The following is a 26,653-nucleotide window of genomic DNA, read 5'->3' as shown; positions in this document are numbered from 1 at the left end:
TGTCAGAGGGTCAGTGCTGAGGGAGTGCCGCACTGTCGGAGGGTCAGTGCTGAGGGAGTGCCGCACTGTTGGAGGGTCAATGCTGATGGAGTGCCGCACTGTCGGAGGATCGGTACTGAGAGTGTGCCGCACTGTCGGAGAGTCAGTGCTGAGGGAGTGCCGCACTGTCGGAGGGTCAGTGCTGAGGGAGTGCCGCACTGTTGGAGGGTCAATGCTGATGGAGTGCCACACTGTCGGAGGATCGGTACTGAGAGTATGCCGCACTGTCAGAGAGTCAATGCTGAGGGAGTGCCAAACTGTCAGAGGGTCAGTGCTGAGGGAGTGCCGCATTGTTGGAGGGTCAGTGCTGAGGGAGTGCCGCACTGTCGGAGATCAGTGCTGAGGGAGTGCCGCACTGTGGGAGGGTCAGTGGTGAGGGAGTGCCGCACTGTCGGAGGGTCAGTGCTGAGGGAGTGCCGCACTGTCAGAGGGTCAGTGCTGAGGGAGTGCCGCACTGTCGGAGGGTCAGTGCTGAGGTAGTGCCGTACTGTGGGAGGGTCAGTGCTGAGGGAGTGTTGCACTGTTGGAGGGTCAGTACTGAGGGAGTGCCACACTGTCGGAGGGTCAGTGCTGAGGGAGTGCTGCATTTTCAGTGCTGCTGTGCATCACAAACCAGCCCTCGAGCAAACTGAGCTAACCAACCCCAAAGCCATATTAATGAAGGGTTAATTGAGGATGGATTGGTTGTGTAGATAAAGGGAGTTGGTCATTAATGGTGTGCTTAAGTGGGATAAAGCTGTCTGTAAATGTGTGGAAACCAAAAGATCCGTGGATGCTGTAAATCAGAAACAAAAACAGAAAAGCTCAGCAGATCTGGCAGCATCTGTGGAGAGAAAGCAGAGTTAATGTTTCCGATCTGGTAACTCATCCTTAGAACGCAGTCATCCGACCCAAAACATTAATTCTGATTTTCCTATAAATGTGGACTGGGACTCAATTCACAAAGTTAATTTTTAATTTATAACAGAGGATTAATTCATATTACAAAGATTTATTATTGACTGGCATGATTCAAGTGATGTTGGTTTGAACAGTACAGCTCCTGCTTTGAGTCTCTTTGATGCGTTGCAGTTGGTTTCAGATTCTCTCATTTCAGTTCCTCTTCCAGAGCATCTCCGATTCACTCTGCTCGGCGACTGACAGAGAGATCAGCATCTGGGCCCCATAATAGGTTGACATGACGACGGCGCGGGCATGAGGCACGGTGAAGCAGAACCTGTCGATGGCCAGCACCAGGTCAGAGCCGACAAACAGCACAGCTCCCGCTGCTGTGCACCTCCGGCCCCACGTTCGCTCATAATCGGAGCAAGCCATGCGTGCCAGGGCTCGCCAGCTCATCATGCCCAGCACCACAACGTAACCTGCCATGGCGTAGATCATGGGGCCTCGCAGGTACGAGTAGACTGCAACGTAGTAGACCACACCCAGCGACAGCAACGTTAGAGCAATCCAGAGCTTCAGTGGCCGCAATCCGAATGCCCAGGTGTACAGTAAATGCGAGATTCCAAACATCAACATTCCTACAAAGCAGAAAGGGACATCGCTCTTGGTTAAAACAGAACCCACTGGCCGTGGAGAGATTCTTCCCCCCCTTTTGATCTGGGATGTGATTTATTCTTGTCACATGTACCGAGATACGGTGAAAAGCATTGCTTCACATGCTAGCCAGACAAATCATACCCCTACATCGTTACCTCAGGGTAACAGAACAGAATGCAGGATATGGTGCTACAGCTACTGAGAAGGTGCAGAGAGAGATTAACTTTAATAGAAACATAGAAGATAGGAGCAGGAGGAGGCCATTCGGCCCTTCAAGCCTGCTCTGCCATTCATCGTGATCATGGCTAATCATCCAACTCAATAACCTAATCCCACTTTCTCCCCACAATCTTTGATCACATTCACCCCAAGTGCTACATCTAGCCACCCCTCGAATGCATTCAATGTGCGACATCAACTCCTTCCTCTGGTCATGAATTCCACAGGCTCCCCACTCTCTGGGTGAGGAAATGTCTCCTCATCTCCATCCTAAATAGTTCACCCTGAATCCTCAGACCGTGACCCCTAGGTCTGGGCGCACCCACCATCGGGGACCCCCTCCCTGCACCTACCCTGTCTGGTCCTGTCAGAGTTTTACACGTCTCTGTATATGAGACGTCTAGGAGCAGAGGGTATGATCTCAGATGCTGGATTAGAGTGGTTCTGGAAAAGCACAGCAGTTCAGGCAGCATCCGAGGAGCAGGAAAATCGACGTTGGGCAAAAGCCCTTAGTCAGGAATAGAGACAGAGTGCCTGAAGGGTGGAGAGATAAATGAGGGGAGGGTGAGAGTGGGGAGAAAGTAGCATAGGGTACAATAGGTGAGTGGGGGTGGGGATGGAGGTGATAGGTCAGAGAGGAGGGTGGGGGAAGGTAGCAAAGAGTACAATGGGTGAGTGGGGGTGGGGATGAAGGTGATAGGTCAGAGAGGAGGGTGGAGTGGATAGGTGGAAAGGAAGTGCCTTCAGGCTCTCTGCTTCTATTCCTGATGAAGGGCTTTTGCCCGAAACGTTGATTTTCCTGCTCCTCAGATGCTGCCTGAACTGCTGTGCTTTTCCAGCACCACTCTAATCCAGACTCTGGTTTCCAGCATCTGCAGTCATTGTTTTTACCCGGAATGATCTCAGAATAAGGGGTCACCCATTGAAGAGGAGGAATTTCCTTTTGCAGAGGGGAGTGAATCTGTGGAATTCTTTACCACAGAGGGCTGTCGAGGCTGGGTTTTTGACTATTTTCAAGGCTGAGAGATCTTAGTCACCATGAAGGACTCACCTTCTGAAAAGGGTGGCATGGTGGCTCAGTGGTTAGCACTACTGCCTCACAGCACCCCCAGGGTCCTAGGTTTGATCCCAGCCTCGGGTGACTGTCTGTGTGGGGTTTGCACGTTCTCCCTGTGTCTGTGTGGGTTTCCTCCCACAGTCCCGACATGTGCAGGTCAGGTAAATTGCCCATAGTGTTAGGTGCATCATTCAGAGGGAAGTGGGTCTGGGTGGGTTACTCTTTGAAGGGTCTGTGTGGACTTTTTGGGCCGAAGGGCCTGTTTCCACACTGTAGGGAATCCAATCTCTCCCCTTGCCTGAGGCATGGTGACCCTCAGATTATAAACCCCCACCAGTTCTCTCTCTCTCTCTCTCTCAGGCCCATGAACGAAATTTGGCTTTTTATTTTCGGGAGATTCTCACTCAGTAAGTGTTATGGGAAAAGGCAGGAAAGTGGAGCTGAGGATTATCAGATCAGCCACAGTCTGACTGAATCAGCATAGACCGGACGGGCTGAATGGTCTATTTCTGCTTCTACATCTTATGCTCTTATTTTCTCCCCAACCAAGAAAGCCCTCACTTTATAATCCTGGTCCTTATTTTTTAACCTCCTCCATAGTGCAGCCCCTCCCTATATTGCAGCCCCTCCCTATATTGCAGCCCCTCCCTATATTGCAGCCCCTCCCTATATTGCCATCTCCTCCAGCCCCACAATCCTCCAGGATTTCTCATGCTCCTCCAGGTCCCTTTGGGGCTGTGCCTTTAGCTGCCGGGGTGGGGGGAAAGGGGGCGAGGCTAAGCTTGGGAGGTATCGCCTTAAATCTATCCAGCCCCTCTGCCTCACATTGCTCCCTTAAGAAACTGTTTCAGGTTCACTGTTTATGGGGAGGTGATGGCTGAGTATAATTGTCGCGGATTTGATAATCCAGAGGCTCAAGTAATGCTCTGGGGACCTGGGCTTGAGTCCGGCCATTGGCACATGGTGCAATGTGAATTCCGTAAAGAATCTGGAATTAAGAGTCTAATGATGACCATGAAGCCATTGTTGATTGTCAGGAAAACCCATCTGGTTCACTCAGTGCGGCACTCCTTCAGCACTGACCCTCTGACAGTGTGGCACTCCTTCAGCACTAACCCTCTGACAGTGCGGCACTCCTTCAGCACTGACCCTCTGACAGTGTGGCACTTCCTCGGCACTGACCCTCTGACAGTGCGGCACTCCTTCAGCACTGATCATCTGACAGTGCAGCACTCCCTCAGCACTGACCCTCTGTCAGTGCGGCACTCCCTCAGCACTGACCCTCTGTCAGTGCGGTACTCCCTCAGCACTGACCCTCCAATAGTGCGGCACTCCCTCAGCACTGACCCTCTGACAGTGCGGCACTCACTCAGCACTGACTCTCTGACAGTGCGGCATTCCGTCAGCACTGATCCTTTGACAGTTCGGCACTCCCTCAGCACTGACCCTCTGACAGTGCAGCACTGTTTCAGCACTGATCCTCTGACAGTGCGGCACTCCCTCAGCACGACTCTCTGACAGTGCAGCACTGTTTCAGCACTGATCCTCTGACAGTGCGGCACTCCCTCAGCACTGACCCGCCAACAGTGCGGCATTCCGTCAGCACTGATCCTTTGACAGTTCGGCACTCCCTCAGCACTGACCCTCTGACAGTGCCGCACTCCCTCAGCACTGACCCTCCAATAATGCAGCACTCCCTCAGCACTGACCCTCCGACAGTGCGGCACTCCCTCAGCACTGACCCTCCGACAGTGCAGCACTCCCTCAGCACTGACCCTCCGACAGTGCGGCACTCCCTCAGCACTGACCCTCCGATAATGTGGCACTCGCTCAGCACTGACCTTCTGACAGTGCGGCACTCCCTCAGCATTGACCCTCAGACAGTGTGGCACTCCCTCAGCACTGATCCTCTGACAGTGTGGCACTCCCTCAGCACTGACCCTCCGATAATGTGGCACTCCCTCAGCACTGACCCTCTGACAGTGCCGCACTCCCTCAGCACTGACCCTCTGACAGTGCGGCACTCCCTCAGCACTGACCCTCCAATAGTGCAGCACTCCCTCAGTACTGACTCTCTGACAGTGCGGCACTCCCTCAGCACTGACCCTCTGACAGTGCGTCACTCCCTCAGCACTGACCCTCTGATAGTGCGGCACTCCCTCAGCACTGACCCTCCGATAGTGCGACACTCCCTCAGCACTGACCCTCCGATAATGCGGCACTCCATCAGCACTGACCCTCCGATAATGCGGCACTCCCTCAGCACTGACCCTCCGATAGTGCGGCACTCCCTCAGCACTGACCCTCTGACAGTGCGGCACTCCCTCAGCACTGACCCTCCGACAGTGTGTCACTCCCTCAGCACTAACCCTCTGACAGTGCGGCACTCCCTCAGTCACGTGCTGGGTGTGTTAGCTCATTGTGCTCTGATGCGCCCTGAGTGGGACTTGAACAAACTGCGCTGTGACTGAGAGGCACGTGTGATGCCCAAATCACTGTGAATGTGTCTGTTCCTCCTGTTTAGTATCTCCAGTGTTCCTCACATTTTTACGTAATGAAAACTTTCCGCGTGGATCTCTAACAGCTGAGTCGTTTATCGGAGACTTCACCCCTGGACCTCCTAATTCCTGACACAGAGATACATCTCAAGGAACTTTGCTTTCTTTCGCAACAACAATACGCATTTGTTTAGCACCCTCAGCATAACTTAAAGACTCCAGGTTCTTCACAGGAATACAAATCTGACATTTTACATGGAGACGTGTGACCAAGGTGGCATGGTCGATAGTTTAGGTCTCAAGGGTTCCTTAAATTGAGAGAGTGAGAAAGAGAGAGAGGTTGATAGTTTTGCCAAGTCAATTCCAGGATCAGTGGCCCAGACAGTGGAAGGCCTGGAAAGCCATTGGTGCAGTAATTAAACGTAGGGGTGTGCAGGCAGAGTTTATGTCAGGGTGCTGGTATATCTCCTGTCTGTCAGCTGGTGATGAGCAGTGAAATTCACCCTCAGCCGTACTGCGACAGAGTGGGATCTTCTGCAGGTAACTAACTCAATTTCAGAGTAGTGTTCCCTCATTATTTAATCTCTCCCTCCTCACACACAACACACATACACGCATATACAGAAACAGATACAGGCACTCACACACGCACTGAGACAGATTCGGTTACACACTCAGTCATTCACGAGATACACTCATTCACTCACTCACTCACTCACTCACAGAGATACTCACTCACTCACACTCACTCAGAGATACACTCACATTCATTCACTCACAGAGATACTCACACTCACTCACTGAGATATTCACACACTCATTCACAGAGATGTACTCATTCACTCATTCGCAGAGATGCACTCACTCACACTCATTCACAGGGATACACCCACTCACTCATTCACAGAGATACTCACACACACTCACTCAGAGAAACACATACACTCACTTACACACTCACTCAGAGACACATTCACTTACACACACACATAGAATGCATTCACATACAGAAACAGATAGTTGCACAGACACACACATATACACAAGCACACGTGGATACACAATCACACCCAATTAACGTAAACACACAGCACTGTTAGGGATCCATATCTATATTTAAGTATGATGTAAAGGAAGTTGAAAAAGTTGGAATATATTTAAAATTTTCTGGGTTAAAATTGGAATTGTGTTCAGCCCTCTGTGGGGTAATGATCAAAGGCAAAATTTCATTCAAGATCAGAGCTTTGTAGCTGATCAGCAGTTACCACTTGATTGAAGAAGAGGTTGTATTAATAATAACCAGATTATTTCAAGTTTATGGAAGAACTTCATCGATGCAAAGCTCAGTGGAGTTGTGGACAGTGCAGAAAGTTGTCAAGGATATCAATAAGTTGCACATATGGGCAGAGAAATGGCAGATGGAGTTTAATCCGGGTAAGTGTGAGGTGCTACACTTTGAGAGATCAAATGTTAAGGAAAAGTATAATGGCAGGACCCTGAACAGCATTGATGTACAGAGAGATCTTGGGGTTCGAGTCCATAGCTCCCTGAAAGCGGTCATGCAAGTAGATAGGGTGGTGAAGAAGGCATGTGGCATGCTTGCCTTTATTGGTTGAGGAATTGAATACAAGAGTTAAGATGTAACGTTGCAGCTTTGTAAGACTTTGGTTCAGAGTATTGTGTTCAATTCTGGTCACCACATTACAGGAAGGATGTCGAGGCTTTGGATAGGGCACAGAAGATGTTTACCAGGATGCTGCCTGGATTAGAGGGTGTGAGCTTTAAAGGGGAGGCTAGAAAAACTCTGGAGCGGTGATGGATGAGGGGAGACTTGATAGAAGTTTATAAAATTATGAGATGCACAGAAAGGGTTGATAGAATCTTTTTCCCAGAGTTGAAATGTCTAAAATCAGGGGGTGTAGGAGTGTGAAATGTGCTGTCAGAGGGTGTGATGGTGGAGTCAGGTCTGATAGGGGCATTTAAGGGACTTGTAGATCAGTACTAGGAATGGGGGGACATGGACCAAGGGGCAGGAAGAAGGGATTAGTTTAATTTGGCGTCATGTTCAGCACAACATCGTGGGCTGAAGGGCCTGTTCCTGTGCTATACTGTTCTATGTTCTAACCTGGTGGGCGTTTCTTTTACTTTGACAATAATTCTAAAGCAAAGCACTGGCTATTTCAGTAATGAAATCAACAGTTACAGTCATGGTGTGGCTGGTCAAAAAGCATTTATCAATGCATTCCTATCATTAAAGTTGTTACCTCACACACACATGCACACACACACGTGCAATCACCAACAGACACAGAATCTCTCACACGTACATGCACACGTTGAGAGGGAGATATGTTCTGCTGCCAACTACATCAGTTTTAATGAGTGCAAAATGGGATGATGAAATTGGGTCAACAAATAAATTGTAATGTAGACGTTTGCTCTCCTGACGTTGAATATTGACTCATAACATCAACGGTTTTATTTCATCTTCACTTCATCTGGATGCCTGAAGTAGTGGGAATGATGAGTCATAATTGCTGGGGCAAACTGCCGCCAAAATGTTAGCTTCAACTGGGCCTTCCAGCACGGCTTAGATAAAGGGATCAGGAGGTTTGCTATACAATGTACTGGCTAGTGATTGGTTAAAAACTGTGCATAAATCTGACATACTGAAAAAAGCCTAGCAAACAGAAAAATAGCCTCAGCTCCTTCAGGAACCTGCATCTGTCTCATCTGAAACCCAGAGTCTCACTGCGATGTGGACACTGAGCCGACTGCCGGGTGGGTCACTTTAAATCAATGATCCAAAGTCTGAATGTAGCAGTGGCCCTGAGATATCAAAGGTAACAAGTACATTGAGATAATACGGGGGAGGGTGCAGTGTGTGTGAGCTGGATCTCCGATCACAGCCCTGTGAAAGTAGGAATGAATGCACTAAAGGATGTCAAAACCACAGAATCGATACGTTGTAGAAGGAGACCATTTGGCCCATCCCCTCCATGCTGGTTCACAGAACTTGACTTTGTGCCATTTTGGAGATTTTGATTGTGCCGATCTCTCTCACTGTTTCCCTGAATTTGGAGATGCCGGTGTTGGACTGGGGTGTACAAAGTTACAAATCACGCAACACCAGGTTCTAGTCCAACAGGTTTATTTGGAAACACTAGCTTTTGGAGCGTCGCTCCTTCAGCAGGTGGTTGTCCACACCCACCCTGTCAAGCCCCTGAGAATCTTCCATGTTTCAATAAGATGGCCATGCATTCTACTGAACTCCAATGAGAACAAGAGGGGAAAGATTTCAAAGAGATCTGAGGGGCAACTTTTTCATGCAAAGGGTGGAATGAGCTGCCAGAGCAACATTTAAAAGACATTCGGACAGGGACACGAATAGGAAAGATTTAGAGGGATATGGGCCAAACACAGGCAAGTGGGACTAACTTAGTTTGAGGAACTTGGTCAGTGTGGATGAATTGGACTGAAGGGCTGGTTTCTGTGCTGTATAACTCTACTCAATCTCTCCTCATGAGACAGTCCCTCTATATCCGGTATCACCCCAGCCTCCAATATCAGTACCTATTTCTTTAAATTGGGGTGGCACGGTGGCTCAGTGGTTAGCACTGCTGCCTCACAGCGCCAGGGACCTAGGTTCGATTCCAGCCTCGGACGGCTGTCTGGAGTTTGCATACTCTCCCCATGTCTGCGTGGGTTTGCTCCAGGTGCTTTGATTTCCTCCCACAATCCAAAGGTGTGCAGGTTAGGGCAGATTGGCCGTGCTAAATTGCCCTAGTGTTCAGGGATGTGCAAATTAGGTGCATTATTCAGGGGGAAATGCAGAGTAATAGGGTAAAGGAATGTGTCTGGGTGGGTTACGCTTCGGAGGGCCAGCGTGGACTAGTTGGGCTGAATGGCTTGTTTCCACACTGTAGAGATTCTGTGATTCTAGATACAGGGAGAAAAACTGTTCACAATATTCCAACTGGGGTCCAACCAGAGTTTGAGCAAGAGCTCCCTATTCCAACAGATTAAATCTGCAGGCCTTACCGTGGATGAAGAATCCTTGGTCGCCCCACGTCAGGAACACATCACCAAGTGCCGAGAAAAGGAGAGCAACCAGGACTTTCTTGGCGTAGGGTCGATATACCCCCTGGCTGATGCTGTGCGCCAACACGAAGAAACCCAGGCTTAGGACAGGCAGGCATTTAATTAATGCACTGAACCACGATGGGTTGGAGGTGGGAAGCCACAGCACAAAGTATATGCAGGAGGTTTTCAGGAAAGGAATGAGTTTCGGGCCAATACTTTTCATCTGTGACAGGAAGGAGAAACACCGAACATGGAGTCAAGCAGAAGACATGTCTTTACACCATGACTGCGCTGGGCTCCCTCTCTCCTCCACCAAATGAGGACCTGTTTTATACTGTACCCAATATTTTCAGGCCCCTCCCTCTCTCTCTCTCTCTCCGAGTTTCTGTCCCGACTCTCACCCAGTTTTCGGTTCTACGCTGCACGGTCAGGTGGTACGGTGGCTCAGTGGTTAGCACTGTGGCCTCATGGGGCCAGGGACCTGGGTTCGATTCCAGCCTCAGCGACTGTCTGTGTGGAGCTTACACATTCTGTGTGGGTTTCCTCCGGGTGCTCCAGTTTCCTCCCACAGAGTAAAGATGTGCAGGTTAGGATGGATCGGCCAAGCTAAATTGCCCATAGTGTTCAGGGATGTGTAGGCTAGGAGGATTAGCCATGCTAAATTGCTCTGTAGCATCTAGGGATGTGCAGTTTAGGAGGATTGGCTGTGCTAAATCACCGGCCTGGCTGGGTAGACCCAGTTGGGTACAATAAACTATATGCACAGCTCAATGGTTAGCACTCAATGCCAGAGACCCAGGTTCAATTCCACCCACTGGTGACTATCTGAGTGGAGTTTGCACATTCTCCCCGTGTCTGCGTGGGTTTCCTCCCTCAATCCAAAGATGTACAGGCTAAGTGGATTGTCTGTGGGAAATTGCCTATGGTGTCCAGGTAAGGTGGGTTGGCCATAGGAAATACAGGGTTACATGGATAGGGTTGGGTGGCTCTGGATGGGCCAGTGAGAACTCGGTGGGCCGAATGTCCTGCTTCCAGACTGGCAGGATTCTGTGGTCATTGCTCCCCAGATTCCAGCCCTTCAGCCCCTTTGTCAACTGGGGTCCAATCATGAGGGTGCTTTGTAGCCAAGACTGCAAAAGGCAGACAGTGGCGATCACTGGGTTAACAATCCAAAGGCTCAGACTAATGCTCTGGGGTCTCAGGATCAATTCGCAGATCTGTTGTCAGAATTGAAAAGAGACAAAAAAAAACTACAGATGCTGGAATCCAAAGTAGACAGGCAGGAGGCCGGGAGAGCAGAGTGAGCCAGGATGCATCAGGAAGTGTCGACATTTTGGGTGTAACCCTTCTTGCAGTCATGAAGAATGTTCTTCCAGCCTCCTGCCTGTCTACGTCAGAACTGAAATGCAATTGTTTAGTAAAATCTAATAATGAGAATTAGTCTGAGCAAACGGCAAGTGTGACAGATAGCTTTGTTTGTTGTAAAAGTCCATCTGGAACACGCTGCCATCCTTACCCAGTCTGGCCTACACGTGACTCCAGGCCCACAACAAAGTAGCAGACTGAACTGCCCTCGGAAATCACCCTGGCAAGTCACTGGTTTGTGCAGAAAAGTCAAGCCGGGTGGACTTCAGTGGTTCAAGGTGATAGATCAGAGTCACCTTCGCTAGGGTAATTTAGGTGGGGAGCAAAGGTTGGCCTAGTCACTGTCACCCACGTGCTGTCAGAGAAATGGAGCAAGTGGTCACAGAGAGCTTACTTACACACAGGGCTGCTGTCTGTTTGCACCTCAGTGACATGCTGTCCTTGACTTTGATCCCTTTCAGAGGTGTGCTGGGGTTTGGAGTTCAGAACCTTGCACAGCATACGTTCCAATTCACCTGCAATTACTGGGAGTGTCACCCAGAGTACAGTGTATGCACGCAATCTGATCACATTTTCTGGCAAGTACAAACAGGAACCTGCAGTTAGCGAGGTGCCTAAACACTCTGTGCCTGACAATGTGAAAGTGCTGGACTATGTCCAGGTTTGGCCAGTTGAGACTGGGTGACCTTGACTCCTCTAGGCCCTGGAGGAGGCAAACACGTGCAGCCTGCTGGGGAATGACACTGAGGCCGGTTGTGACTGGGTTTTACTGATGGGTGGGCTCCACATTCGGGTCAAGGGACAGGGTGAAGGGCTGGTGCTACTGAACTGCTGTTCCATTCCAGGTGTTTGCTTTCCCAGACAAACCTACACCACACCACCTCCTCCCCCAACCCAAAAAACACACACACCCATGCACACACACCCACTCAGACACTCACAACCTCATACACCCACACACACCACACACACACACACCACACACACACTCAGACACTCACACATACGCCCACACACACCACACACACACTCAGACACTCACACATACACACACACACACCACCCACACACACACATACACACTCAGACACTCACAAACACATACACCCACACACACCACACACACATACACCCACACACATCACACACACATACACCCACCCACACACACCACACACACATACACCCACATCACACACAGATACACCCACACACACCACACACACATACACCCACACACATACACCCACACACACCACACACACATACACCCACACACACCACACACACATACACACTCACTCACAAACACATACACCCACACACCACAAACACATACACCCACACACATTACACACACATACACACTCAGACACTCACAAACACATACACCCACACACACCACACACACATACACCCACACATCACACACCCATAGACACACACACCCACTCCGACACTCACATACACCTACACACATCACACACACATACACACACACCCACTCAGACACTCACAAACTCATACACCCACACACACCACACACACATACACACACTCAGTCAACCCCACACACCACACACATACACCCACACATACACCCATCCATACACACACACATTCAGTCAACCCCACACACATCCCACCCCCATACACACATACACACACACACATACACCCACAAATACATCCATACACACACACATACACACTCAGACACTCACATACACCCACACACACACACATCACACACCCATACACACACACACACACACCCACTCAGACACTCACATACCCCCACACACACATACACCCACACATACACCCATACACACACACACACTCAGTCAACCCCACACACACCACACACATACACCCACACATACACACACACATTCACCCATCCATACACACACATTCAGTCAACCCCACACACATCCCACCCCCATACACACATATACACACACACACACACATAGAAGCAGAGGAAATAGGAATGGGAGGAGGCCATTCAGCCCTTTGAACCTGTTTTGCCATTCAGTATGATCACCCAATTCAAACAACCTGTTCCTGCTCTCTCCCCAATACCCTTTGATCCCTTTAGCCCTAAGAACTATATCTAACCCCTCCTCGTAAACACGCAATATTTTGGCCTCAACCACTTTCTGTGGCAGAGAATTCCCCAGGCTCCCCACTCTCTGGGTGAAGATATTTCTCCTCATCTCAGTCCCAATGGCCTTCCTGGTATTTTTGGGCTGTGACCCCCCCGCCCACCCCCCCCCTCCCCCCCACCCCTCGGTTCTGGACTCCCCTGTCATCAGACCATCCTTCCTGTATCTACCCTGCCCAGTTCTGTTCGGATTTTACAGGTTTCTGTGAGAGTCCCCACCCCATTCTTCTGACTTCTGGTGAATATAATCCTCATTCATTCAATTTGTCCTCCTAGGTCAGTCCTGCCATCTCAGCTATTAGTCTGGCAACCCTTTGAGGCACTTCCCCCAACAGCCACAGTGTTATTCCTAAAATGAGGAGACCGTGCTGCACACAATACCCCAGGTCTGGTCTCACCCTGCACAGCTGCAGCAAGACATCCCAGCTCCTGCACTCGAATCCTCAAAGCTATTATTGACACTTACCATCGCAAACCTTTTTTTCTGTCTCCTGGAATCATGACCCATAATATCCATTTTCCTCTATTACTTTCTCTGTTTGATTCTCTCTCTCTCTTTCTCTCTCTCTCTCTCCTTCTCTCTGTTGGATGGCTTCCTGAGTTGCTACTGATATCTGTTCTGTTTGTGGACTTTCTCCTCCATTATCTCACACTCACTGATAAAGGGAACACCTCAGATAGTGGCCATATGCTGACCTATCGATTGCAGCTAATAATAAGCAGATGTAGCTCTGACTAACTGACTGTATGGATCAAAATCCAACAACGTCACACCCACTGTGTGTCGCTTCTTCCATATTCCCTTTCTGAGCATCTTGTCTTTCGCTAGTTTGGATTTCTTGGTTTCAGGACGGTAGCTTCTGCCCATCCGATACCTTGTCTAAGATCTTAGTAGGAAACACACCAGGATTAAAAGGTCGTAGTTTCAACTCCCATTGCAGAGGTTAAAGCACCAAATCTGGATTGATAATCCCAGTGGAGCCCTGAGGGACTGTGCACTCTCTGAGGTGTCTTCGTTCGGAAGCAGTGTGGACCAAGGACCATGTGGTGTTCAATAGATACAAAAAACTCCCACGACTACAAATTTGTAAAAGAGCTGTGGAGATTCCCCTGTCCACTGTCCTCACTAATGGTTAATCCTTAGACCGACACGAATGATTCGGTCATTATTACTGTCAATGGGAGCTGGGGCTGTGTACAAATTCATCGCCATGCTTCCTGTGTTAGAACAGTGCCCAGACTTTGTAAACTACTTCCTTTGGTGTGAGGTGCCACCACATTAAAGGATGACAATCACCCTGCAGGCAACGACGGGTCATTAGAATCACAAAAGACTTTGAGAGACAATTTGACCCACCCTTGGGATCCGGATGTTTGATCTTCAGAGCTTTCTTTTCACCTGTCTTTGCTCGACTTCCACCCAACAGTGGACGTGTTCAACCATTTGTTTTCAGAAGCATGATTGGAAGTCGCACAATACCAGACTCCGAAAGCTTGTGACTGTAAATAAACCTGTTGGACTGTAACCTGGTGTTTTGTGACTTCTAACTTTGTCCATCACTGGCTCCTCTATATCATGAATTTTGATTGAGTGAGTGTCTATCTGTCGGTTTTGAAGTTTAAGTTGCGTAGTAATAGTTTAGAAATTCTTTTCTCTGCCTTTTGTTAATGTCCAGTAAATAGAGTTGTTTTCTGTTAATAACAACATTTTGCAGAACATTACAAGCAATATCTGTCTAAAACATTTGTGGTCTACTGCCTGCCATGTAGGGAATATCTAAACGTTCATAGAATCTCTACAGTGTGGAAGAAGGCCATTCAGCCCATTGAGTCCACACTGACACTCCGAAGAGCATCCCACCCAGACTCACCCTAACCTGCACATCTTTGGACTGTGGGAGGAAACCGGAGCACCCGGAGGAAACCCACGCAGACACTGGGAAAATGTGCAAACTCCACACAGACAGTCGCCCTGAGACTGAGGCATCATGCCCACTTTGGAGAGACACCCTCAAGCTCCCTAAAATAATGAGTAAAGTATATTGTCACAAATACACATAGGATTAAATCAAGGGTTCAGATTTCTTACCCTTGATTTACTAATCAGAGATTTCCCAAATGAATTTACTAGATTCAAATTGATCTGTGGTTAAAAAATCCATTAAAAATTGATTGTGGAGATGTTTATAAAGCCAATAGACAGATACTCAATATTAAATGTCTATGTATCCAGAGAGACCCATTAGAACATTTAAAGTTGCACAAAAGCCTTCACAGGCAAAGATCAAAGCATGGATACAAACATTCAATAATGGGAACTTTTCAAACAGGGGACAAACTGTTGATGTCATTAAGTTTATGAAGTGGACCTCTGAAATCAAGATTCAGTGAGCCATAAAAGTGAGTTAGTAAAGTGACTTATCTGGCAGATACTCCTGATTGTAAGAAGAACTATCGTTTATAGCATGTTAACGGGATATCATTATAGGGGGAAAGATAAGGTACCAGTGAGTACCTTTGATTGTGAGAGTAATGGGGCAGGGGGAAGGGTGTGACAGAGACAGTGAAAGCAAGGTTGAAAGATGTAGACAGTTCATAACTGCTGCAGTCTGACTAGCTCATACTGAAATATTGGGTCCATTATGTCATGATGTGTAGTTTGAATTATAGGTTTGTTAGAGAGTATAACTAATTAAGCAGGATGCACATGGGTATTAAAACATTTAATGATAAAGATTTACATAGGAGTTAAAAATGAAAAACTCTAAAGGGTTCAGAAAAGGTTTACAAGGATGTTGCCAGGGGTGGAGGGTTTGAGCTACAGGGAGAGGCTGAACAGGCTGGGGCTGTTTTCCTTTGAGGGTCAGAGACTGAGGGGTGACCTTATAGAAGTTTATAAAATCATGAGGGGCATGGATAGGGTAAATAGACAAAGTCTTTTCCCTGGGGTTGGGGAGTCCAGAACTAGAGGGTATAGGTTTAGGGTGAGAGGGGAAAGATATAAAAGAGACCTAAGGGGCAACTTTTTCACACAGAGGGTGGTACGTGTATGGAATGAGCTGCCAGAGGAAGTGGTGGAGGCTGGTACAATCGCAACATTTAAAAGCCTTGGTGGGGAGGTGCCGGTGTTGGACTAGGGTGGACGAAGTTAAAAATCACACAAAGAGGCAATCTAGGTTTATTCAATATATCGTTTTAATTGCATTATAATGATATAAATTCTGTGTCTTATGATCCTGCTCCACTAGTTACCTGATGAAGGAGCAGCGCTCCAAATGCTAGTACTTCCTAATTATCCTGTTGGACTATAACCTGGTGTTGTGTGATTTTTAACATTTAAAAGGCATCTGGGTGGCTATATGAATATGAATGGTGCAGAGGGATATGGGGCCAAATGCTGGCAAATGGGACTAGATTAGGTGAGGACATCTGGTTGGCATGGACGAGTTGGACCGAAGGGCCTGTTTCGGTGCTGTATATCTCTATTGGCATGGACGAGTTGGACCGAAGGGCCTGTTTCGGTGCTGTATATCTCTATGACTCTATGAATCTATATTGAGCAGAAAAAGGATAATCCTAAATGGAGATGACACACAGGTGCTGTTGATTAAATTAGTATTCAGTACAGCCAATTAAAAATTATAAACAAGAGTTTAATCACTATGAAAGAGGCCTTGAAATACAGAGCAACAATATAACGAGGTATGGAAGTAAATTGTTAATTACTGGAGAAATACTGGAACAATCCAACAGACAGGAATGGTAGAGATCCATGAAGTAACTCCACTGAGGCCGGTGTCCAGTCACCAACTCACCCTTTATTTCCACGTGCACAGTATATGCGCTGTGACCAGCCAGCTCAGAGCCAGTCCCGAGAGCAAGGAGAGTCTCTGAATCTCCTGTTTATATGTGTCAGCCAGGGCTCCCTGATTGTCCTGGGTTAACAGCCCCAATCAGGGATCTCATACTCAATGCGATCCACTTGGCCAATCTCATTCCAGTCGCTATAATCCTTATCACACGCACACCCGATAGAAATAAGGATGTGACAGTACTCATACAGAAATCAAAATACATTGCTGACAAACATTTAACAGCAGTTTTTACGAATTGAAAGAGTAGTGGAGGGCTGTTTTCCCTGGAGCCGTTGGAGGCTGAGGCGTGACCTTATAGAGGTTTACAAAATTATGAGGGGCATGGATAGGGTAAATAGACAAAGTCTTTTCCCTGGGGTCAGGGTGTTCAGAACTAGAGGGCATAGGTTTAAGGTGAGAGGGGAAAGATATAAAAGAGACCTACAGGGCAACTTTTTCACTCAGAGGGTGGTGCGTGTATGGAATGAGCTGCCAGAGGAAGTGGTGGAGGCTGGTACAATTGCAACATTTAAGAGGCATCTGGATGGGTATATGAATAGGAAGGGTTTGGAGGGATAAGGGCCGGGTGCTGGCAGGTGGGACTAGATTGGGTTGGGATATCTGGTCGGCATGGACGTGTTGGGCCGAAGGGTCTGTTTTCGTGCTGTACATCTCTATGACTCTATGATTTGATGAAAGGACGATCCATGTGTGAAAACAAAGTGTATTTACTGATTGACATTTTATTCTTCTAAGACTGAAAGAATAAGGAAGAGAAGAAAGAAGCATAAAAATATGATTAGATAACAGCTCACACCTTCAGAAAAAAAGCTCCATTGAAACAGAGGTTTGACACAAACACCCACAAAACTGGCGAAGTATAATGACAACATGAACCTGTCACTGAGATTTCAGACAAAGAGCAGGCAGGGGGTCTAGTTTAGTTTGGCATTATATTCAGCATGGACAGGTTGGAGCGAAGGGTCTGTTTCCGTGCTGTATGACTCTATGACTCCAATTACAAAGCCTCAGATAATAATCCTCAAAAGGTATTTTCTTCCACTGGAGAAGGTCGTACTCACTCTGGGTTCTATGGCTTTTCTATTCTTAGGGGAGAAAGTGAGGTCTGCAGATGCTGGAGATCAAAGTTGAAACTTTATTGCTGGAACAGCACAGCAGGTCAGGCAGCATCCAGGGAACAGGAGATTCGACGTTTCGGGCACAGGCCCTTCTTCAGGATTCTTAGATATTTCTCGATGTTCTTAGCCATTCTTGAGTCATAATAAATAAATCAAACGGGATCCTATTCGGCTTTTGGTATCACATAATATATTACTTATCCACTTAAAGTGTATTGCTTGTTAAATATTGTCAATAAAATTTGAATGAGCAAATTATCTCATTTAAGGTTTTTCTCTGCTACAGTGTACTTAAATGAAACTTACTATCTTAGACACTTCATTAAGTGAGGAAGTGTGTTCTCTGAAGAGAAAAATCCCAGATCCATATAATATCTGGAAGGTTATGACATGTTAAAGTGAAGCAGGCTATTCAGAGAATAGTACCAATGTGGGTCAGCTCCTTCTCCTCGAACTATAGAATCCCTACAGTGTCGAAGCAGGGCCATTCGGCCCTTTGAGTGTACACCGACCCTCTGAAGATCATCACAACCAGACCCAGCCCCCCCCACCGCCCTATCTCTGCAAGATCTAGTCAACCCAACTAGTTTAGAAATTAAGACGAACAGTAAACTCCAACTGCTTTGGTTAGAATCAATTAGGTGGTTTGGTAGAATGGAGTAAAACTCTGTTTTGACCTGAGCTTGTTTTTTCTGGGCTTTATTCATAAGGGGAAAGTGAGGTCTGCAGATGCTGGAGATCAGAGATGGAAATGTGTTGCTGGAAAAGCGCAGCAGGTCAGGCAGCATCTAGGGAACAGGAGAATCGACGTTTCGGGCGGGCTAATGCCCGAAACGTCGATTCTCCTGTTCCCTAGATGCTGCCTGACCTGCTGCGCTTTTCCAGCAACACATTTCCATCTCTTTATTCATAAGGATCTTGTTTTATCAGAAATGATTCCCCCAAATCCACATCATGACTGGCTAACATCATATATCTTGGTAAATCTCTACAAGTTTCCTTGAATTTCTCAGTAATCCTTCTAGATCGTCCGATTGGCCTGCTTCTGAGTATGGAAATATACTGTTTAACTGAACTGATTTAAAGCTTTTTTAAGCGCTAATCTCAATATGGCATATTTTTCTGATCGTTTCTGTCTGCTGAGTTCAAGCTAATCATTTTCATTTATACTTAAAGTTCTGGGTTTGTAAGATTAACATAGCCCTCCCTCAGGAGGGACGGAGCAGTGGCTCAGTGGTTAGCCATGCTGCCTCACAGTACCAGCAATCCGTTTGATCCCACCCCTTGGGTGACTGTCTCTGGGGAGTTTGCAAATTCTCCCCGCGTCTGCATGGGTTTCCCTCTGGGGGGGGTCAGCTTTCCTCCCACAGTTCAAAGATGTGCAAGTTAGGGTGGATTGGCCGTGGGAAATTGCCTACCGTGCCCAGTGATGTGCAGGTTGGTGGGTTAGCCATGGGAAATGCTAGGTTATGGGGGTGGATGGGATGATCTTCGGAGGGTTGGTGTGGACTCAATGGGCCGAATGGCCTCTTTCCGTACTGTGGGGATTCTGTGCGTTGGAGAGTCTAGAACGTGGGGTGGTGGTCTCAGGATTAAGGGATGGCCCATTCCGTACTGAGAGATTGTGTCATGATCTTGATGGGGAGAGCACAAAAACCAAACCACACTGTCTCACAGTTCGTCCCAAATGTGAAAACGACCAGTGTAGCCACAAGGCTGATTTATTCACTTATTTCTGACCACCATCCAAGATGAAAAATTAACTCACACCAGGTTTCTTTAATAAACACAAAGACACAAAAACAAAATTATCCTTTACCAAACTGCAAAATGGATTACCAATCCCTAATAGACAAACTTAAAGATGTCACTTATAAATCCACAGTCATATTCACTCACACAAAGGATGGACATGACCAATGAGGCAGAAAGGTTTGCAGGAATGTTGTGTTTTTAAACCATAAATGAGAGTTGTATTCCTTGTACAAATCAATTGGGCTGATTGGGATTGAGACTTTTAAGATTTGACTGGGTAGATGGAAATGTTTTGTGAAGGAGTGGGGAGTGAGAGGTTGGTGGGTGAGTCTCAGACAACAAGGTATAGCTTGAAACTCACAGATCTCACTGTGCAAGAGGATAGACCCGAGGGGCTGAATGGCCTCTTTCTGCTTTACCGTCCTCAGTAACATTGATTCCCGAAGAGCCTTAAACTGGACGAATATGGAACTACTACAGAAAGTTGTGTACATAGCCCAGACCATCACGGAAGTCAACCTCCCATCCGTGGACTTCATCTACACAGCTCATGTTGCTTCAGAAAGGCAGCCAACATCATCAAAGAGCCCTCCCACCCAGTGATACTCTATTCCAACTTCTTTCATCAGGCAGAAAGGGCAGAAGCTTAAACACACGGACCAACATATTCAAGAACAGCTTCTTCCTCGCTGTTCTCAGACTGCTGAATGGACCTCTCTAACTTCAAATGTAATGTTGATGTTGCTCTGAGCCCCTCGTGTGCAGCTGTAACCCTGTATACCTCACTCAGTCTAAACACCCTGTCATCTGCTCGTCCTGGTTTTGCAATGATCAGCACTTAACTGCTCACAAAACAAAACTGTTCATGAACTTAGATACATGTGACTATAATAAATCAAATCAAATCACTTGCTACACCAAAAAGGAACACTAGAATCTTTCATTTCAAAAAGTTTGTCTTTTATATTTACCGTTAAATCTTCGCGTTACTCTCATCAAGCTATGGTCTTAGATTTCCTAATCTCCATTCCAGAATCTGGTGCTGATTGGCAGATTAGTTGGGTTTTGGTGACCCCTAGTGCTTGATCTGCAAATAGCAACACCTGCTCAGTAATAACCTTCTCTGTGGTGTCCAGTTTGGGTCCAACTAGGGCCACTCAGCTCATTATGGTTAGAGACAAAAATACTGCAGATGCTGGGATCCAAAGTAGACAAGCAGGAGGCTGGAAGAACACAACGGCACAGTGGGCGGCACGGTGGCACAGTGGTTAGCACTGCTGCCTCACAGCGCCAGAGACCTGGGTTCAATTCCCACCTCAGGTGACTCTCTGTGTGGAGTTTGCACATTCTCCCCGTGTATGCTTGGGTTTTTTCCGGATCCTCCGGTTTCCTCCACAATCCAACAATGTGCAGGTCAGGTGAATTGGCTGTGCTAATGTTAGGTGTAGTGTTAGGTGAAGGGTTAAATGTACGGGAATGGATCTGGGTGGGTTGCGCTTCAGCGGGTCGGTGTGGACTTGTCGGGCTGAACGGCCTGTTTCCACACTGTAAGTAATCTATCCTAACAAGCCAGACAGCATCAGGAGGTGGAGAAGTCGATGTTTCAGGTGTAACCCTTCTTCAGGACTGCGGGTGGGTGTGGGGGGAGCTGCAGATAAAGGCGGTGGTGGGGGCAGGGTGGTGAAGTGGGGATAGGTGAAGACAGGCAGAGGGTACGACCAGCTTGGTCAATGGGAGGAATGAGTCTGGTTGGTGGCAGGTAGCAGTGGAAGGGAGAGGGAGAGGGAGAGGGGCTGGGAAGGGAGTCGGGGGATGGGGAAGGAGGGTATTTGCAATTGGAGAACTCAATGTTGAGTCCTCCGAGCTGGAGGCTGCCCAGGTGGAAGGTGAGGTATTATTCCTCCAGTCTGTGATGTGGTTTGTTGTGGCAATGGAGGAGACCAAGGATGGTCGTGTTGGAAAGGGAGTGGGAAGGGGAATTGAAATGGGTGGTGACTGGGAGGTCAGGTTGGCCCCTGCGGGCCTGGCTGAGATGCTCGGTGAACCGTTCCCTAAGTTTGCATTCAGTCTTCCCAATGTAGGGAAGACCACATCGGGAGCACCTGATGCAGTAAACTAGGTTGGAAGAGAGGCAGGTGAACCTCTATCTCAGTTGGAAGGACTGTTTGGGGCCCTCGATGGGGATGAGGGGGTGGTATACCAGCAGGTTTTGCATCTTTTCAGGGGATGGTAACTGGGGGTTCAGGCAGGTTGGTGGGGAGAGTGGAGCAAACCAAGAACTTTGAAGGGAATGGTCCTTGCAGCAGGCAGACAGGGGTGGGGAGGGGAAGATATTCTTAGTGTTGGGGTCTAGTTGGAGTTGGCAGAAGTGTTTAAGGATAATGCGTTGGATGTGCACCTTGTACCTCACCTTCCACCTGGGTACCCTACAGCCTGGAGAACTCAACATTGAGTTCTCCAATTTCAAATAACCTTCCTCCCCGTCCCCCGACTACCTTCCCAGCCCATGTTCAAATGCAGCAAGATCTGATCAATATCCAGGCTTGGGCTGACAAGTGGTAAGTAACATTCACTCCATACAAATGTTAGGCAATGACCATCACCAGTGAGAGATAATCTAATCACTGGCCCTTGACATTAAATGCGTTACCATCACTGAATCTCCCACTATCAACATCCAGGGGGTTATCATTGACCAGAAATTCAACTGGACTCAACACATAAATACAGTGGCTAAAAGAGCAGGTCAGAGGCTGGGAATAGTGACCCATCTCTTGTCTCCCCAAAGCCTGTCCACCATGTACAAGGTACAGGTCAGGAGGGTGATGGAATACTCCCCACTTGCTTGGATGGGTGCAGCTCCAAAAATGCTCAAGGAACTTAACACCATCCAGGACAAAGTAGCCGTTTAATTGGCACCACATCCATCACCTTCACAATTCCCTCCCTCCACCATCAGTAGCTGCAGTGTGTACCATCTACAAGATGCACTGCAGAAATTCTCCAAAGATCGTCAGTGGTTCGTGAAGAGTGGGAGGGGGCATGGGTTAACCTGGAGTTCAATTGCTACCCAGTGAAGATCCAGGAAGGAGGCTGACACGGTGAATTCAGCAGGGGGTCAAAGGATTCAGTGGGGGGGGGGGGGGGGGGGGGGGGGGGTGGGGGGTGAAGGGATTTGGACCGAAGGCTTAATTCATTGAATGACAGGGGAGGGGGGGGGGGATGGTATGTGAGTCCAGGAACCTGCAGGTATGTGAGAACAAATCATTGAAGGTGACAGGGTGGGGATGATAAAATGGCAAGAACTTGGATTCCATCAATAGATACAAAACAAGGAAGTTATAATAAGACTTCAATAAAACCATGGTTCAGACCCAACGAGGGAACTGTGTCCAGTTACATGAGGACTTTATACAGCGTCTAGAAAAAGTTAACAAGAAAGCTTCTCGAATGAGAAAGTTCAATTGTACAGATCGACTGCAGGAGCTGTTTGTCTTTGAGAAGGGGGCCTGGGGGATTTGATTGAGGTGTTCAGGATGAAGAGGGATCTGGATGGAGCAGATCAGGAGAAAGTGGTGGACCGATCAAGAACCAAGGGGGACAGATTTAAGGTGATTGGTAGAAGAAGCAATGGATATATGAGCAGAACGTCTTTCCCACAATGATTGGTTAGGATCTGGAATGTACTGTCTGAGAATGTGGGTGATGTCAACACTAAAGTTCACAGTGAGGAATAGGCAACGTACGTAGAAATAAAGACTTACATTTCACTAGCACCCTTCATGATCATCTGGACATCGTGAAGTATTTCACAGGCAGTGAGGTGCCTTTGCAGTCTCGTCATTGTTGCATTTTTGGAAATATAGCAACCAACATGTGCACAGGAAGCTTCCACAAATCGGAGAGTGATAATAGTCCAGTTTTCTGATGTTAGTGATGTTGGATGGAAGGAGAAAATCGACCCAGGACTGAGAAACAATGATGAGGTGACAGATAAAGGAGGCAAAGGGAGAAGCGGGAAGTGTGTGAGAGAGAAAGAGACTGAAAGAGAGGTACAGTGAGAGAGACGGAGTGAAAGAGAGACAGTGGAAGAGGGACAGAGAATAAGGGAGGTAAGTTCAATGAGAGAGACACAGTGAGAGATAGACAGATAGAGACAGTGAGAAAGATAGAGACAGGGAGAGAGAGAGAGACAGACAGACAATGAAGGTGAGAGAGATGGGAAGTCACAAAGACAGTGACAGAGACAGAGAGTCAGAGACAGAGATAGAGACAAAGAGAGTGAGAGAGAGAGACGGAGATTGAGAAAGAGAGTGACAGAAAGTGGGATAGATAGAGCAGTGAGAGAGGGAGGGACAGAGACAGTAACAGAGAGAGACAGAGGCAGTGAGACAGACAGTGAGAGAGAGAGAGAGAGAACAATAGACAGAGAGATTGTGAGAATGAGAGAGAGAGAGAGACAGATAGACAGACAGAGACAGAGAGGTAGAGATAGTGAGAAGCAGATAAGACAGAGAGTGAGAGAGAGAAAAACACTGAGATACAGAGAGATACAGAACACGGTCAAAGCTCCTCTGAGGTTTCTGATATTCCTGAGCTCCACCTGCTACTGAGGGTTGTTTATCTCTGTCTCGTGAGGGTTAAATTTTGCTGTGACACGTAGCTGTTGTTTTCATCAGGCTTTGATATTTTTGCTTTTCAGAGAAGTGCTGGAGAAACCAGCAGGACAGGAGGTCACACACAGTTCCTGTTACTGTACAGTTTGTGAATCACAACAGACGCTCTGTGTGACCAGCAGCCTCTGCTCCACATCTCTGAACATCCAAATATCTTTCTCTTTACATTTCCCTTCCTCCAGACCCATAGGTAGAGTACAGACCTCTCCCCTGGGTCCACTGTTCCACTGGCTATTATCAGTGTATCTTTGACAGTGAGTATTAATGTGCTATTGACCATGAGGAGCATGATGTCTGAGCTCAGCCATTAATGAGTAATTGTCTCAGAATGTTCCTCAAACCTGCAGCCTTCCCCACTGAAAGAACAGCATCTTCTTAGTTTGACACTCTGGGGGACAGGAGGAGGAGGAGTAAGGCAATGGCAGATTATAAAACAAGAGACCCGGATAATGTATCTGGGGAACTGGATTCAAATCCCACCATGGCAGCCGGTGGAGTTTGCAATGGCGACTATAAAGCCCTACTGGCTTCACAAATGGCCAAGAGGGTGTGGAAATCTGCCATCCCTTACCTGATCTGGCCTACATGTGACTCCAGACCCACAGCAATGTGGTTAACACTTAACTGACTTCAGGGCAATTAGGTCAGGTCAACAGATGACAGCCTCAACATCTTGACCCACGTCTCGTGAATTAAGACAAAATGCATTAATTGGGTCAGGGAGTTCAAAGCTGGGAGGCATAGATCTAAGGTGAGAGGGGAAAGATCTGAAGGGGACAACATTTTTCACATCTGACTCTCTGAGAGAGGAAATTGAGGATGAGAGAGTTTCGTTCGGAAAGGGGAAAGTGAAGTACTCAGTGACTGCTCTCAGCCCCAGCGCCACCAAGGATCCTGATTGGTATACTGTACTCTCAGCTCAGATGCAGAGCTTGTGGACGGTTTCCCGAACTCTGACAATGCCTAAATCCAGCTCCATTCCCATCTTACTTACCACTGTGAAACCGGAAGCCATGATGCTGGAGTCTTTGGCCTAGCAGGCAGCTCCTTCCCCTCTGCGGCCTGTCCTGTTGTTTGTACAGGGCCCTGTTCTTACTGTGACCACAGCTGCCCTGAAAAAGCCCTGGGGTAGAGATTGGCAAAGAACACTCTGAGTTAATAAGTTACTGAGCAACACTGTGACAGAGCTGTGCAGGGAGAGCATGCTGCTGCTCAGGACCAGGGAGACAGAGATGAGAGAGATCTGTGCAGGAAAAGGGAGAGAGGTTAAAGGGAGGAGAGGGGTTAAAGGAGGAGAGGGGGTTAAAGGGGGAGAGGGGATTAAAGGGGGGAGAGGGGTTAGAGGAAGGGTAGAGGGAGTTAAAGGGGGGAGAGGGTTAAAGGGAGGAGAGGGAGTTAAAGGGGGGAGACGGGGTTAAAGGGGGGAGAGGGGTAAAAGGGAGGAGAGGGGTTAAAGGGAGGAGAGGGGGTTAAAGGGGGTAGAGGGGTTAAAGGGAGGAGAGGGGTAAAAGGGAGGAGAGGGGGTTAAAGGGGGGAGAGGCGTTAAAGGGAGGAGAGGGGTTAAAGGGAGGAGGGGGTTGAAGGGGGAGAGGGGTCAAAGGGGGGAGAGGGTTTAAAGGAAGGGGTAAAAGGGGGGAGGGGATAAAAGGATGGGGAGAGGGGGTTAAAGGGGGAGAGGGTTTAAAGGGAGGAGAGGGGGTTAAAGGGGGAGAGGGGTTAAAGGGGGGAGAGGGGTTAAAGGGAGGAGAAGGGATTAAAGGGGGAGGGGGGTTAAGGGGGGAGAGGGGGTTAAAGGGGGGAGAGGTGATTATGGGGGGAGAGAGAGTTAAAGAGGAGAGAGGGGTTAAAGGAAAGGGAGATGGGGTTAAAGCAGGGAGAAAGGTTAAAGGAAGGAGATAGGGGTTAAAGGGAGGAGAGGGGGTTAAAGGGGGGAGAGGTGGTTAAAGGGGGAGAGGACGTTAAAGGGAGGAGAGGGGATTAAAGGGAGGAGAGGGGTTAAAGGGGTCAGAGGATTAAAGGGGCAGAGGGGGTTAAAGGAGGAAGAGGGGATTAAAGGAGGAGAGGGGGTTAAAGGGGGAGAGGGGGTTAAAGGGGGGAGAGGTTAAAGGGGGAGAGGGGATTAAAGGGGGGAGAGGGGGTTAAAGGGAGGAGAGGGGATTAAAGGGGGAGAGGGGATTAAAAGGGGGTTAAAGGGGGGAGAGGGGGTAAAAGGGAGGAGAGGGGGTTAAAGGGAGGAGAGGGGTTAAAGGGGGAGAGGGG

The 26,653-nt window shown here is 48.0% G+C and overlaps 1 protein-coding gene across 4 annotated transcripts; it reads right to left on the bottom strand.

Annotated features, from left to right (window-relative positions):
- Positions 1-978: 978 nt before the first annotated feature.
- LOC122541963 (lysoplasmalogenase TMEM86A-like) lies at positions 979-25,424 on the bottom strand. 4 transcript variants are annotated; one of them, XM_043679254.2, is made up of 3 exons: positions 25,389-25,424; positions 9,394-9,658; positions 979-1,559 (listed from the first exon to the last, which is right to left on the bottom strand). In XM_043679254.2, exons 1-3 carry the CDS (start codon positions 25,407-25,409, stop codon positions 1,132-1,134), a joined length of 714 nt encoding a protein of 237 aa, XP_043535189.1. In that variant the 5' UTR covers positions 25,410-25,424; the 3' UTR covers positions 979-1,131. The 4 variants fall into 4 exon arrangements, with proteins under 4 accessions (XP_043535189.1, XP_043535190.1, XP_043535187.1 ...); XM_043679255.2 differs by lacking the exon at positions 25,389-25,424 and adding an exon at positions 23,483-24,070; XM_043679252.2 differs by lacking the exon at positions 25,389-25,424 and adding an exon at positions 13,437-13,571.
- Positions 25,425-26,653: the final 1,229 nt, after the last annotated feature.

The sequence above is a fragment of the Chiloscyllium plagiosum genome, unplaced genomic scaffold, assembly GCF_037043375.1.
Source record: "Chiloscyllium plagiosum isolate Xiang-an unplaced genomic scaffold, Cpla_swu_hap1 HiC_scaffold_33, whole genome shotgun sequence".
NCBI classification, from domain to species: Eukaryota; Metazoa; Chordata; class Chondrichthyes; order Orectolobiformes; family Hemiscylliidae; genus Chiloscyllium; species Chiloscyllium plagiosum.
This window is presented reverse-complemented; position numbering and strand designations above follow the sequence as displayed.

What these genes read in the sequence shown, in the direction of transcription:
- LOC122541963 (XM_043679252.2), bottom strand. Translation starts at nt 13,487, where the DNA reads ATGGATATTATGGGTCATGATTCCAGGAGACAGAAAAAAAGGTTTGCG. An exon ending in AGAAAAAAAGGTTTGCGATG is followed by an intron (nt 9,659 to 13,436) that starts GTAAGTGTCAAT and finishes TTCCTGTCACAG; the next exon opens with ATGAAAAGTATTGGCCCGAA. An exon ending in CCAAGGATTCTTCATCCACG is followed by an intron (nt 1,560 to 9,393) that starts GTAAGGCCTGCA and finishes TCTGCTTTGTAG; the next exon opens with GAATGTTGATGTTTGGAATC.